Here is a 16336-nt window from a genome sequence, read left to right on the forward strand (position 1 = left end):
GAGACAGGGTCTCGTTCTGTCATCCAGGCTGGAGTACAGTGGCAAGATCTCAGCTCACTGCAGCATCAACCTCCTGGCCTAAAGCAATCCTTCTACCTCAGCTTCCCATAGCTGGGACTACAGGCAGGCACCACACCTGGCTAATTTATTTTTAGTATAGACAGAATCTTGCTATGTTGCCCAGGCTGGACTTGAACTCCTGGGCTCAAGTGATCCCCCTGCCTCTGCCTCCCAAAGTGCTGGGATTATAAGTGTGAGCCACCAAGCCCGGACTACAAGTGTTTTATTACACAATTCTTTCAACTTTTTTGTAGGTTCAAAATTTTTCAAAATAAAAAGTTGGGGAGAAAAAGAAATTACAAGAGCTAGAGCTTGTTATTTGTAGTATGCCAATCTCTCTTTAAAAAGATCAAATGTGAAGCTATTTACGTTTATGCATTTCTGAGTATGTGGTCTGTAAAGTCTGATCCCTGCAAACACAGAACAAATATGTATATATAACATCATCTACATAAGATTTGATATTATATACCTAAAAGTATAATAGAGAATTAAGTCCCTAAGGCATGTTCTGAAAAGTTTCCCACTTTAATGAGACTTCATTCATGCAGTGGTAAGAGTGCAGATTAAGTGGCCTGGCCAGGTGCAGTGGCTCACACCTGCAATCCTATCACATTGGGAGGCCAAGGTGGGAGGATTGCTTGAACCCAGAAGTTCAAGACCAGCCTGGGCAACATAGCCAGACCTCATCTCTACAAAAAATTAAAATTAAAGAAAAGAAAGAAACAAAAAGAGTTGTGAGTGGCCTCATGGACTATCTATTATAAATTTTTCAATGAATGTCACTTTTTTAAAATAAGGAAAATGGAGAAATGGAAAGATCAAACATGCAGTCTTTGATCATAGTCTACATATATTTTTATACAGTTTAATCACAAGACAAATACAGTTTTGTATCAATTGTCAGTACATATTTATATAAAATATTTTACATGTTATAGTACCTACACTTTTAATGGCTTTATAGTCTAGCAAGTGAATATATCTTCATTTAAATTTTCTTCTAGTGTTGGTTATTTTATAATTTTCTGATTAGTAGACAACAGTGCAATCAACATGTTTGCGCATATAGTTATTTTCTTCTATTAAATAATTTTGTTAGGATAAAATTTCTACAAGTGGCATTATGGGACTGTAAAGCATGAACATTTTTAAGGACCTTATATTCGAAAATACCAGCTACTCAAATACACGTTTAGACATAGCAAGCAACATCTGGCACATGTAATGGAATTTCTGCAAGGATAACAGGGTCTAAACATTTAAAAAGATTGCCTCAAGGTCATCCAGGCAGCTAAATCCTGGCTTTGACACTCAACACTCTATAGCCCTTATTGCAATGCCTGAGCCATCATAAGAGTTACATAGGCTCCTCTGCTCATGGGGCTTTTTCTTTCCTGGTCATAACCTTCCCAAGAGGGAAACCTGAAATGACCTGAAAATAAAACAAGTGAGAAGTCAAATAATTTGACCACCCACCTCCACCACCAATTCCCAGTTAAGCCATGACTTACTTTTCCAGAGCACTTCGAACAGGAGGCAACCCCCCACAGCTGTGTTTGTAGACTGTTTCCAGGATTTGACAACCATGAATCTGTGGAATATACAGCCTTGTCAGACTGGATTCCTTTCTAATAGTCCATGCAAGACAAATCCATATTCCATATTCAACCAAGAGGGCCCAATCTAGAAGAGATTGGGGATAAACTTTCTCCTAAGATTTACACATAGGGGTTCTCAAAGAGGGACCTCTCCCATCAGTAGCAGTATCACCTGGGGACTTATTAGCTATGCAAACTCTTGGTTAGAGCCCAGCACTCAAGTGTTTCCACAAGCCCTCCAGGTGATTGTAATGCACAGTAAAGTGTGAGAACCAGCACTCTTAAAGAAGCCAGAATCATTTAAGAGTTGTAACACCAAAGCCAAGGAAAGCTCTTTAATTCAAGGTAAGGCCCAATGCAGCTACTTCTAAGGTATATACTTTTTCAAAAATCTTCTGCCTCTATGTTCTTCAGGCTTTTATTTTTACCACTTTGAGGTATAATTTACCACAAAATTCACCCGTTTTAAGCATACTAATCAATAATTTTTTGTAAATTTCAAACACTGTGCAACCATTACCACAACCCAGTTTTATAACATTCCCATTACTCCACAATGCCCCTTTGTACCTGTTTGCAATCAATCTCCATTCTTACCCTCAGCCTAGACTCTTGACCGCTCAATTTTTAAAAACTCTGTAGAGCCTTGGTATACTAGTTTCTCTACACCATCCTGGCAGGAAGATTCATCCATCTGCAATCCCCCTATTTTCCACTCTCCTTCTTGTAGCCAGTGGAAGCTGAGGGCCAACTGAGACATGCAGCTAGGCCTGGCTTCCTTATGCTGTCCTTGCTAACTCTACTTGCCTAGAAGATCCTCTTTTATTTTGGGAGATAGTTTAATCTAGTGGTTAACAGCACACTCTTTGGAGCCAGATAGAGCTGGGATATAAACCCATCTACTACTATCTGTTTGACTCTGAGCACACCCCTTAACCTACTTAGCCCTTTAGAGGATTGCGTGTGATAATGTATTTGAAGCACTTGGCACAGTGTCTAGTACACAGTAAGTACATAGTAAAAGCCGAATGTTGTTATTTGATCAGGGCAATCAGCTTTGAAGGGCCAATGAGCACCCACTACTGGCCTTACTGGCACAGCATAAATGTAGCAGAGCACTTGTTTCTACACTTAAACAGTAAAAAATGATACAGCAATATGGCAGATTAATATAACTAGTAAACCAGTTAATCAAAATGAACACCCCTAATAAGCTAGGCACAAATAAGGAGCTTAAAAAATGAAGACCTGAGCTAAAGATGTTTAATCCATTTGTCCACTTGGGTCCAACTGTGGACCAATTCCCTAGGACAGCTGATTCGTCTTCTAATATGAAATCTCAAAGCAATTATTCCTCAGAATTAACTCTGCCCAGAAAGACATTCTCCTGACATTGGAGGCCCTAACTTCTCAATACACCAGATAAAAACTTGTGATAAGAATAGACATATTTAATAAACATCTGGCTTTCACTCACTGATTTCATAATTCTCAGAAAACTGCCAGCACACCAACCATATTACCTTCTTACTAAGAATTACCTTGCTGCCTCTCAGCAAGATCCACACCCAACAGTTCCAAACCCTTACTGCAGGTTCCTCTCACCTGCAAACATCCACAGCACTTTTTTTCTTACCCCAACAACATTCTTGGGTACAACTATTAACATTTCCTCTACCTTCTGGACCAGGAGGTGTTTAAGGTCAGTGTCATATTTTTGCATTCCTGACACTTACCATGATACACAAGCAGTTATTGTTAAACGAATACATGAATAAAAACTACTAAAAACTAGGGTCTTCGAAAAAGAATGTAAGGCAAAATTAATTCGTAATATTCCCTCAGTGCTTAGCAGAGCAAAAGGAATAAGGAAAGTTCTCACCTTTTGACTTTTAATTTGTTCTACTACGACCATCACAGAGGGAAAAAGAAGCTGGAACTGCAAAGTAGAGAAAGGGGATGTAATCAAATGTAAGAGGGAAAACATCAACTCGGGAAATACTTTTGTTTCTAAATAGTTGAACTTAAGAGAAAATGGCAATACCACACAACAGTCAAGATCCAGTATCCTATGGCAATTTGATGTCGAAGTTCGCTGCAGATAGGAAGAGGATGGGAGAGAAAAGCAGTTTCTTTTCTTTTTTTTTTGTTTTTGTTTTGAGACACAGTCTAACTGTCACCCAGACTGGAGTATAGTGGTGGGATCCCAGCTCACTGCAACCTCCACCCCCAGGTTCAGGCGATTCTCATGCCTCAGCCTCCTGAGTAGCTGAGATTACAGGCACATGCCACCACACCCGGCTATGTTTAGTAGAGATGGGGTTTCGCCATGTTGGCCAGCCTGGTCTCAAACTCCTGACCTCAAGTGATCCAACTGCCTCAGCTTCCCAAAGTGCTGGGATTACAGGTGGGCATTGCCATGCCCAGCCGGGTAGCAGTTTCTATTTCTGAGGCTGGGATGCTTGTTAATACTGATGTCAACATAGAGGATTAACATTAGCATATAATATTAACATTAGCATATAATATCAGACATTAAGTTTTAACTACATTTGGAAACAGTTTTGATCTAGTAAAGCACATAAAACGCACAAAATATAAAATGTTGGGCTCTGAATCCAAAAGAAAAGAAGTTCTCAAAAACAGTGTCATAAATTAGATTATTCTGACACTATCAACAGATTCCAAGGCATTTGGTTATTTGGGCAGCATACCTGGTCTAGGGAGTAGTTGACATGTGATATGGAGAGATGGGGATCACCCAGGAACTGCAATAAAAAACCGCTGTGATTAGGGCTCCACACAAAGTATTTCAAATCTATTTGATCTACGAAAATGAGAAGAGAATCTGATAATGGGCTAAGTGTTAGTTTTAGGCTATTGAGAATTGATAATTTAATCATGTTATTAATCCTGATTTTCAGGCCATAAAGAAACCAAGCCAGGGCTCTTATAAACTCACTAAAGAGTCTGTCATGATCTGTGAGCCACTCCGATCACAGGTTGGGCAATCAGAGAAAGATCACTGTAGCCTCCAGCCATGCAAGAAAATGTTTACTCTTAACTATCTGACCTTACCAAAGGGCATTTCAGATTCAAGAACATGCTCGCTCTATTGTCCCAGAAGTGTTTCCTATATCTCCTCCTTCTTACCTCTTGTTCCAAATCAAGTAGTGCTTGGCGGTAAGGCTGCAAAACAGAATCCAGTCCCGTGCAGAAGGCCCTCAGGTAGATTCCATGTAACCCACCTTGGCCCTGCTGAGATGGATGGTGATCCTGAAATCAAACAAACAGAAGCCTACTTGTCAGCTCAAGCCATGAAACCCGAGAAAGACATTATGAGGCTTGTTTCTTTTAAGAGTTATACAAACAAACCAACTACAGATCTTGCCTTCACTTGAAAATTTCCAGTAATGAGAAATCCATAACTTATTTCACATGAATTACTGATAAATTGACGGAAAGCTTGATATAGCTCCTGCCCTCTATAGGTGTACACTCCCTGAGAACAGGACCCACCTGTTGTTGCACATGGCCGGTGTACTGTTCAATGAACTCAGTAAAGCGAATATAGTCTGTGCCGAGCCGGCAAAGTCGATTCAGGACACTGGTCTCACTGGGGTGAAGGAAAGGGAAGTCTTGCGAAACCTGCAGAAAGAGGAATGCTGCCGAAAAAACTGATGCCTGCCAGTCACTGCTCCAACTTCCAGGTGCTTCAAATGCTTGATACTATGCATTTATCTTTTTCTTTCTCAAGATGTCCACTTAAAGGTGTTAAGTTCTGGATAACAATGTATTTCCAAACCACTTCAACAGGGTTCCCTATCCCTGACCCAATTATTTGCTTCTTAAAATAGGTAACACATGCTAAATAATTTAAACAATACAAAATGGTTGGCCGGGCGTGGTGGCTCAAGCCTGTAATCCCAGCACTTTGGGAGGCCAAGGCGGGTGGATCACGAGGTCAAGAGATCGAGACCATACTGGTCAACATGGTGAAACCCCGTCTCTACTAAAAATACAAAACATTAGCTGGGCATGGTGGCGCGTGCCTGTAGTCCCAGCTACTCAGGAGGTTGAGGCAGGAGAATTGCCTGAACCCAGGAGGCGGAGGTTGGGGTGTGCTGAGATCACGCCATTGCACTCCAGCCTGGGTAACAAGAGCGAAACTCCGTCTCACAAAAAAAAAAAAAAAGAAAGAAAAAAAGAAACAGTAATCTTTGTGATGAACATGGGGAAATATTTCTTCAATACAAATTCAAAAAAAAAAAATGGTGTACATTAAAAATAAGTCAACCTCCCAGAACCAGCCACTGTTACCTGCTTCTTATGCAAACTTCCAGTGATGGTCTATAATGCTATGGGGGTTTTAACCTGGTTGCAACAAAGTCTCTTCAGCAATATTGCTTAAATGGGTCTGCAGGTTCCATGGGTTTATCTGACATATTCTTAGGATTTACAAATTCTCTATAAAAGTTTTAATTGTTTTCATTCCATTAAAAGTCTAAAATTAAGCATATTATTATCTGTAAAAGTACCTTATGTAAGGTTTATTGCCGAGTTTAAAATGAGGAAACTGAGGCCAGTATAAGAAAACGAAAATCCAATTTATTCAGCTCCCGGGCGAGTTTCCATGGTCCCGGGGAAAGGGGCCAGGGAAGTCGCGCCAACTTCCTGGGGCGTGGGGCTTTTATGGCTAGGAGGAACGAGCAACAGCTGGGTGCTCTGATTGACTCCAGGGGAGCGGGATTGAGACGGGGCGGGCCGCTATTGGTTGGCAGGTTGTTGGGCGGGTTTTCCGGTGGGAGAGCCAGCCAGGAGCCTTGCATCGGCTGGAGCCTTCCAGGGGAGCCATGCGGCAGAGCTAGGTGCCAGGTGCAGAGCCTGGTGCTGGGTGCAGAGGTGGGTGTGTCCAACCTCCCTGGGAGGCAACCAGCCTTACACCTTATAATTGGCCATATAAATTTAGAGTGCATATTTGCATTTGTATTTTTAATTTAAATGAAAGCCAAATATGCCATATATAAAGGTTTCACAGCAGTTTAGGTAGAAAAAAGTATTGGGAAAATATATTCATTCAACCAACTTTTAAAAATGTGATAAAACATATGTAAAAAAACCTACAATTTTAACTATTTTAAGTATATAGTTCAGTGGTGTAAAATACATCCACACTATTGTGCAACCATCACCACCATCCATCTCCAGAACTTTCTTGTTTGCCCCAACAGAAACTTCGTATCCAGCTCCTGCCAAACACCACATTACTGCCCCTGATTTTTGTTAGGGGCAGCTGACGCCCCACTCTGATTGCTCTGCAGCTGCATTCCTATCTAGGCACCACAGCAAGGCCGCCAGACACACTACAATTGAGCAAAGCCTGATTACAGCCATCTGGGCAGCACAGGGGAGGTCACAGAAAACAAATCTTTCTTTAAATTCTAATTTATGCATACCAGTAAAATCCTGTTTCTTTAAAACTGCTACCACAAGTCACAGGATGATGTATTGTAAGTCTGTCACAAGCTGACAAACTATCTTTGTGCTTGTTACAAGCTGATAGATTATCTCAATCCTGAAACTCCCTTATGCCCCTCTCACCCCATATAAACCCCAAAAAAGCCTTGTTTTGTAGGCTTAGGGCTGCCTCCTCTAATTGTCATGGAGCAGCCCAGCAGATTAATAAAACTTGCTTGCTTGACATTGGGTCTACTCTCCTTTCTCGCGGCTAACCTTACATTTGGGTTCCGAAATCTACATTTTTGGTGCCGAAATCTGGGAAGGGGTAGGCTTTGGCGCACTCTCGCACTCGTGCTGGCTCGCTCTCTCGTCTCTCTCTGCTTCTATCCCTCCCTCCCTCCCTCTCCCCACTCCTCACCCCACTCCTGGCCACCCTCCCCTTCCGGAACCTGCAGAAGACCCAGAGGATCTCCCAGACTCTCCCATTGCTGGCAACCCCATCTGCCATCAGAGCCTCCACTGAGGTAAGTAAGAGAGACTCCTGCAGATAACCCAGAACCCTTGACCGTCTCTGCCTTCCCCAAATGCAGTGCTGGGGTCAAGGGCTTCCTCTGGCCTCCAGGCCTCCGGTTCCTCTGTTTCAGGGATTCCTGACTTGGCAGCTACCTCTTCTATTCCACACAAGGCCTCAAGGTTAGGGGAAACCCTCTCCCGCTTTGTCATCAGTAGTCTCTTCTTCCTCTATCTCCCTCCCCCATTTCCTATGGAAGCCTCTCAGTCCACCCCTCCCAAAACTACCCGCCTTGGGTGTCTCCTGCATAATCTCAATGCTCTCAGCCTCTGTTCAGAGGTCCATCCTAAGAGGCTTATCTTTTACTGCAATATCACTTGGCCTCAATATAGATTAGACAATGGCTCCCAATGGCCCAAATATGGCACTTTTAATTTCAATATACTTACAGACCTAGACAACTTTTGCCATGGCAATGGGAAATAGTGTGAGATTCCTTATGTTCAGGCTTTCTTCACTGTCTGTAGCAGTCCTTCCCTCTGCCAGTCCTGTACTACTTTCCAAATCCTCACATGTTCCAAACCCAACTTGCCCCTGTCACCCTCCCCACAGCCCTAGCCAACAACTCATCTCCTGCCACTCTCCCCACAGCCCCAGCTGATGACTCCTCTTCCTTGGGTCTGCTGATTTTCCTCCTCCTAGATTGCATCATAATCCCCCACCAAAGCATCATGATCCTCCACCGTACGCTCCCGCTATGGCCCTACCCCTCTCCCCTTCTCTCTCCAACCACCCCGCTTCTGACTTTGAGTCCTCCCTGTCCCCACCCCTTACCCGCTCTTGAGCCCAATATGCCCATCAACCAGCTCCCTTGCTTCCCCTCTGGGAGGTATCAAGGGCTGAAGGGATTGTCTGTGTCCACATCCCCTTCTCCCTCTCCAATCTCTCCAAAATTGAAAAGTTCAATTTTGGGTCAATCTCGGGTCCTTCTCCTCCAATCCCAATACTTATATCAAAAAATTTAAATACCTAACAGAGTCTTATGAACTCACTTGGCATGATCTCTATATTATCCTCTCTTCTACCCTCCTTCTAGAAGAGAAGGAAAGAGTGTGGCTCACAGCCCAGGCACATACCAACGATCTTCATCAGCAAGATCCTACTAAGCCTGTAGGAGATGCTGTTGTCCCCCAGGAAGAGCCTTCCTGGGAGTGCCAACCCACAGACCCCGGCCGGGTGTCACATAACCACATAATTACTTGCCTTATTGTAGGCCTTAACAAATCTGCCCATAAGGCAGTGAATTTTTAAAAACTCAAATTTCCCAAAAAGCAGATGAAAATCCTCCCTAATTCCTTTACCGCCTTATAAAGGCTCTCCAAAAAATATACTCACATTGACCTGCCTTCCAAGAAGGAACTATTTTTCTTAATACCCATTTTATCTCCCAGTCTGCCCCCAATATCGGGCACAAACTTAAAAAGGCTTAAGATGGCCCTCAAAACTCCACAAGACCTCTTTAACTTGGATTTCAAAGTCTTCAATAACAGGGATGAGCTAACTAAATTAGATAAAGCCCAAAGAGATCATGTTAAATACCAGCTTCTAGCTGCTGCTATCCATCAGCCTAGCCATAGTACCCAGGCCTTGTTTTAAATGAGGCAAAGAAAGCCACTGGGTGTGGGCATGTCCTAACCCCTGAGTGCCAAAAAGCTCTTGCCCAGTCTGCACCTCAGAGTCACCACCCCTTCAGCAAGAAAAATGGTGAAGAATCACTTGCACTCCCACGGCTCCTTGGCCTAGCTGCTGAAGACTGACGAGGCCCAGGGCCCCCGGCCCCATCTGCCATCACTGCATCAAAGCCCAGGGATAACTCTACTAGTAGCAGGTAAGCTAATCTCTTTTTTAATCAATACGGTGGCCACCTACTCGGCTTTGCCTGAATTCTCAGGATCCACTCATCCCCCTCAGGTCTCAGCTGTGGGAGTTGACTGACTCATCTCGTGCCCCTGCACCACTAGACCTTTTACTTGTTTCCTATTTGATACTGTTTTCTCACACTCTTTATCATGCCTCGTTATCCTACCTGCATCCTAGGCAGAGACCTCCTAACCAAATTCAAAGCTTCCATCACCTTCTTCTATTCCCTACAACCGGATTCTCTCCTACTCTTCTCCACTACCATGCCAGTCTTCTACCCCTCCAGCCCGCCACCCCTCCCCCACAATATCCACTCCCCTCTTCTCATTAATCCAATAGTGTAGGATACCATTACCTCCTCTCTAGCAGTTCACCATGATTCCATCAAAATCGAGCTAAAAGACTCCTCCAAATTTCCTGTTTCTCAGTATCCCATTTCATTAACCTATCTAAAAGGCTTATGGCCTTTTAGGTCATAAACAGACTCCTCTCACAAGGCCACCTTAGGCCAACTCATTCTCCATATCTCTGGGCTATCAATCAGGCGGTCCCTCCCATTAATCTGGTAGTTCCCAACCACTATAAGCTCCTTTCCCTCATCCCTCCAGACACAACCCATTACAATGTAATAGACCTAAAAGATGCCTTTTTAAACCATTCCTCTTCACCCAAACTCCCAAAATCTCTTTGCTTTCACATGGACTCACCTTGAAACCCTCCAGTCACGACAACTTACTTGGACAGTCCTCTCCCAAGGCTTTAGAGATAGCCCCCATTTCTTTGGACAGGCTCTAGCTCAAGACTTCGCCTCCCTAGACCTCTCCCCTAGCCAGCTCCTCTAGTATGTGGACAACTTCCTCCTCTGTAGCCCCTCCCTAAAGGACTCTGAGACTCACATTATTACCCTTCTAAACTTTCTTGCTAATAAAGGATATAATGTTTCCCCCTCCAAAGCACAACTCTCCACTCCAACAATGATGTACTTAGGAGTCCAGCTCTCCCCAGGGGCCCCAGCCATAACCCCAGCATGGGCAGCACTAATAGATAGCCTGCCCCCACCAACCTCTAAAGGTGAAATCCTTTCTTTCCTAGGACTAGAAGGCTTCTTCAGAATATGGATTTCCAATTTTGCCCTCCTAGCCCACCCCCTCTATAAAGCAGCTAAAGGCCCTCTCAATGAGCCCCCAAAATCCTTCTCACAACATAATCCTTAGCTTCCATAAACTTAAAGCTGCCCTTGTAACCCCTCCTGCTCGATCTTTGTCTGATATCTCTCAGCCCTTCACTGTCTACACGGCTGAAAACCATGGAATAACCCTGGGTGTCCTTGGCCAACAAAAAGGAAGTTATCCCTCCTTTGCTCCCATAGCTTACCTATCTAAATAACTAGACAACACTGTCCGAGGGTGGCCGACCTGCCTCAGAGACCTAGCAGCAGGAGCCACCCTAGCCTTAGAAAGCAAAAAAAACCCTAACATACAGTCAAGACACCACAGTCCACAGCCCACATAATCTACAAGATGTCCTCTCCTCTCAAGCACTTTCACCTTCTCGTATCCAACTACTCATGCCCTCTTCCTTAAAAACCTTGAGTTCCCCTCTCTCCAAAAGTGCTCCCCTCAATCCTGCATCTCTACTTCCAGTATCTTCCTCCTCTCCCACCCACAACTGCACTGAAATCCTTAATCACCTACAGCCTCATTTCCCTAATATCTCCCCTGAACCTCTCCCCATCCTGACGACCAGTTATTTGTAAATGGCTCTTCTTCCAAGTCAGTCAACTCCCATAAAATCGCTAGGTATGCAGTCGTCTACCTTAACCAAATAATTAAGGCTAAACCCCTGGCCCTGGGGACCTCCTCCCAAAAGGCAGAACTTATAGCTCTCACCAGGGCCCTAACCCTCTCCAAAGGCAAACCAGTCAACATTTTTATTGACTCCAAATATGCCTATCACATTCTCTATTCTCACGCCACCATCTGGCAAAAGAGAAAATTTCTTATTGCCAAAGGAACCCCCATCACTAATGGGCCCCTTACTTACCAACTCCTTCAAGCTGCACACCTCCCGGCTAAAGCAGGAGTTACACACTTTCAAGGACATCAAACAGGGTCAGATAAAATCTCAAGAGGAAACAGAGGCAGACGAGGTAGCAAAAAAAGCCCCCTTTTCTTCTGCCCCTGCCCCTCTCCTCTTTATCCCCACAATGCGACCCCAATATTCCCCCACTGAAAGAGCTTCACTGCCACAACAAAAAGCCACCTCCCCATACAACCTCTCTCAACTCCTTCCCCCAGATACAAACTCCAATTCTTCCTCAAGTTCCTTTTAGTAGCCCCACTGCCTCTGCTCCCTCAGAGTCCCTTTCTCACTTCTACAAGGCTCGAAAGATCTCTCAGTCTCACTCCCTCCTTGTTACTGCGCTCCAACTCTACACTTGCTTCCTGTTGCAGGACCTGTTGTTCCTTTTCCTCTACTGCCTACTCAGCTACCCTAATTTCTCAGCCCTGGGACCATATTCCCATTCGCTGTTCATACACCATCCAAAAGGCTCTGCCTTTGTAGATAGAGCCCTCGCCCTCTCTGGGAACTATCCCGCTGCCCTCGCTAACAACTACCAAACTTCTCTCCACATACGCTACCAATTACAACAGCGCAAAACTCCCTCAACCAGCCACCCAAGGTCCCATAACCCTCCACACCACAAAACTTGGTCAAGCCCCCTTATGTGTCGCCTCTTCCAAAGGACACATACATGTAGGCACCATCCCTCCCTCTGCCTGTGGCTCAACTCAAACCATCTCTTACACCTCTTCCCATACCTCACTCCAAGTAGATTATTCAGTTTCCCCTGAAGCCAATAGCCTCTTTACCCAGCCCCTCCGCATTTCCTCCCATCTTGCCTCTCAAACATGGAAACCCCTTCCCCAGACAGGAATTCTCAAAGGGGTCTCTCTCCTCCTCCTCAACTCTGAGTTGCTGAGTCCCTTCAAACGAGGCGCCTACAAACTCCAACACCTATTCTCAATCCACTTGTTTTCGTCAACACCGCAGGCATCTTCTTTCTCTGCGGATCCACAACCTACTTCTGGTCTCCCTACCAGCCAGACAGGTACTTGTACCCTCGTCTACCTTACCCCCAACATTAACCTTGTCTCTCCAAACCAAAGACTCCCTGTCCTTGCTACATTACATGCCTGTTCAAAAAGAGCAATACAGTTAATTCCCTTATTAGTAGACCTTGGAGTCACAATTACTGTCAAGTTAGAAGCAGGAAGCTTAGGAACCTCATTATCATATTTCCAGTCACTCTACGGAGACTTCCAATCATCACTAGAAAAAACAGCAAACTCTTATCACTCACCTCCAAAACCAACTAGACTCTGTAGCAGCAGTCATCCTACAAAATCACAGAGGCCTAGACCTCCTCACTGCTGAAAAAGGAAGTCTGTGCCTCTTAAATAAACAATGCTGTTTCTACCTCAATGAATCTGCGCTAGTACGGGATGCTATCAAAAGCTCAAAGACCGAGCACAAAAACTTAAATTCTACCTGGCCCCAGTGGTTCTGTAACCCCTGGGCAACCTGGCTACTGGCCCTCCTAGGTCCTGCCATAACCCTTTTCTCCCTTCTAGCATTTAGTCCCTGCCTCTTACGACTCCTCACCCAGTTTTTACAGGACTGTATTAAAGCTTTCACCCATGGGACAATACAAGATATGATGCTGCTCCAAGAATACTAACAGCTCCAGGAACAACAATTCCTACTATCTAGCCTCCCTCGGCCCAAACGTCGAGCGTGGCCCCTATCCAGCAAGAAGCAGCCAGATGACAATGGCGCCCCTCTTCTATTAACTATTAAAAGGCTGGCCTGTTAGGGGCAGCTGACCCCCACTCTGATTGCTCTGCAGCTGCATTCCTATCTAGGCACCACAGCAAGGCTGCCAGATACACTACGATTGAGCAAAGCCCGATTACAGCCACCTGGGCAGTGCCGCGGGGGAGGTCATGGAAAACAAAACTGTTTAAATTCCTGTTTTACACATACCTGTAAAATCCTGTGTTTTTTAAACTGCCACCACAAAAGTCCCCAGATGATGTACTGTAAGTCTGTCACAGCTGACAAACTATCTTTGTGCCTGTTACAAGCTGACAGATTAGCTCAGTCTTGAAACTCCCTTATGCTCCTCTCAACCTATATAAACTCCTTGTTTTTTAGGCCCTGGGCTATCTCTTCTAATTGTTAGGGAGCAGCCCAGCAGATTAATAAAACTTGTTTGCCTGACGTAGGGCTTACTGTCTTTTCTTTCGGCTAGCCTTACAATTTTAACTACTCTAGCTACCTTACATAAGTGGAACCATTTAGGCCGGGCATGGTGGCTCACTCCTGTAATCCTAGCACTTTGGGAGGCCAAGGCGGGTGGACCACGTTCGGTCAGGAGTTACAGACCAGCATGGCCAACGTGATGAAACCCCGCCTCTACTAAAAATACAAAAAGCCGGGTGTGGTGGCAGGTGCCTGTAATCCCAGCTAGGCTGAGGCACGAGAATTGCTTGAACCTGGGAGGTGGTGGTTGCAGTGAACCAAGATTGCGCCACTGCACTCCAGCCTGGGCAACAGAACATGACTCTGTCTCAAAAACAACAACAACAACAACAACAGTGGAATCATTACTTGTCCTTTTGTGACAGGCTTATTTTAGTTCATCCATGTTGTAGCATGTGCCAGAATTTCTTTCCTTTTTAAGGCTGAATAATACTTCCTTGTATGTTTATACCACATCTCAATTACCTATTGGTCCCTCCATTGACACTTGCTTCCACCTTTCAGCTACTGTGAATAATGCTTGGTGAACATGGGTGTACAAATACCTGCTGGGTCCCTGTTTTCACTTCTTTTGGGATATACTCAGAAATGGAAGTGCTAGATTATATGGTAATTGTATATTTAATTTTTTTTTAAGAGACAAGCTTTCACTCTGTCACCCAGACTGGAGTACAGTGGTGGGTTCATAGCTCACTGTAACATGAACCCCTAGGTTCAACCAATTCTCCCACCTCAGTCTCCAGAGTAGCTAGGACTACAGGCACGTGTCACCATGCCCAGCTAATTTAAAAAAAAATTTTTGTAGCGATGGAGTCTTGCTCTGTTGTGCATGCTAGCCTCAAATTCCTGGCATTAACTGATCCTTCAGCCTCATCCTCCCAAAGTGCTGAGATCACAGGTGTGAGCCGTGTGCCTGGCCTTTATTTAATTTTTTGAAGAACTGCCATACCATTTTCCACAATGGCTGTACCATTTCACATTTCCATTACTATATCTCAGATACTGTGCTAATACTTTGATATAAAAGAGTGAACAAAATCAGATACAGTTAATGCTCCAAATGAACTTGGCATATTATAAATGGATGGATATATAAGATAGATTATATGTGGATGTCATCTTTATATGACAGTAAATGTGGTGGCAAATAGGCAAAGAAGAATTTTTCTGTTACGGAGTCCATAGAAAATTGGTTAGGAATCAATTAATGTAGATTTTAATGACACAATGCTAATCACATCTTCAAGTTAGTAACTTAAGAGGTAGCACAACACCTGGTCTTAAGAACCTGGTCTCTGGAGACTGACTGCCTGGGTTTGAATCCCTGTGTTGCCTCTTGCTTGAAAGCTCAGGCAAGTTACCATACCTCTCTGTGCTTCAGTTTTCAGATGTATAAACTGAAGAAAATAATTGTGAGGATTATTAATAAATTATTAATAAGTTAATAAGCACATGTCCCAAGCACATAGCCAGTGCTCAATACACATAAGCAATTCTGTATTATTAACAAACAGCTCTACCAGTTATCCAATGATACCATAATTAAAATTGGCATTTAAGCATTTCTTTTTGGCAGAGCTTTCAAAAAGTGCAATCTCTAATTATTCTGAAACAGCAAAATACCTTGAAGTTACTGATACCATTCTATACAACATATTTACATGAACAGGCTGAGAAATCCTGAATTAGAGTAATGGTCATTTGAATATATTGATTTGGTAGTTTTGTTTACTTTTAATTTATAAGAATATTTGATTTTATAGTTGTTTAACAGCATTATGCTTGAGTTTATACCTAGCTTAAGTATATATTCAATATTATAATAATTTTCATCAACACTTGGCACTCATGACAACTGTTCCCTTTATTCAAATGTAAAAGACACTGCTCTGCAAAAAGTATGTAATATTTGCTGTCTTTGTCTTCTTCTAACAATAGCTAAACACTTGCTATGTGGCAGAAAATGTGCTATGGTCTTTGCTCCCATGGGCAACCTATGAGGGAGAAAGATTTATAAACAGGTAACAACAATACATTATAAAAATTGTGACAAATCCTATAAGGGAAATAAACAAGTTGATAGAGAATAATGGCATTAGGGGAGGATGCTTAATTTAAAGATGTGGCCAGAGAAAGTTTTTCTGATAAAGTGACTTTAAAGCTGAGACCTTAAGGATGAAAAGCTAGAAAATACATGTTTGAGAATTTTTCATACAAAAGAAAGGAAGGGAAAAGATGAATTACTTGTGGCTGTCTCCCCCACCCCCTCCCTAGCTATCTTTCCCTTGCTGTGTTACCTCTTTTCATTTTGGACGATCAGGCACACACACACTTCCTGAATACTATCCTCCTACATGCCTGGCATTGTACTAAAGTTCTATGGAGAAAAGTGAAACATCGACTTAGTCTTCAAAGACCTAACAGGTCAAAAGTAACAATTCAAACTCCACCAGGCAAA

At 43.5% G+C, this 16336-nt stretch overlaps 1 protein-coding gene across 8 annotated transcripts in view; it reads right to left on the bottom strand.

Annotated features, from left to right (window-relative positions):
- Positions 1–16336, bottom strand: part of TUBGCP4 (tubulin gamma complex associated protein 4) — a 60989-nt gene that overhangs the window by 42947 nt on the left and 1706 nt on the right. For 5 of the 8 annotated variants that reach the window (XM_037744819.1, XM_037744833.1, XM_037744818.1 and 2 more), the window contains exons 2-7: positions 5181–5309; positions 4815–4937; positions 4376–4429; positions 3706–3756; positions 3544–3600; positions 1575–1654 (exon numbers count right to left, since the gene is read on the bottom strand). In XM_037744819.1, the coding sequence (XP_037600747.1) occupies positions 1575–1654; positions 3544–3600; positions 3706–3756; positions 4376–4429; positions 4815–4937; positions 5181–5309 (494 nt within the window). The remainder of the gene's footprint in view (positions 1–1574; positions 1655–3543; positions 3601–3705; positions 3757–4375; positions 4430–4814; positions 4938–5180; positions 5310–16336) is intronic. The other 3 variants (XM_017546284.2, XM_017546310.2, XM_017546301.2) reach the window with 1 other exon arrangement.

Source organism: Cebus imitator, unplaced genomic scaffold (assembly GCF_001604975.1).
Source record: "Cebus imitator isolate Cc_AM_T3 unplaced genomic scaffold, Cebus_imitator-1.0 Scaffold9, whole genome shotgun sequence".
Taxonomy (NCBI): Eukaryota; Metazoa; Chordata; class Mammalia; order Primates; family Cebidae; genus Cebus; species Cebus imitator.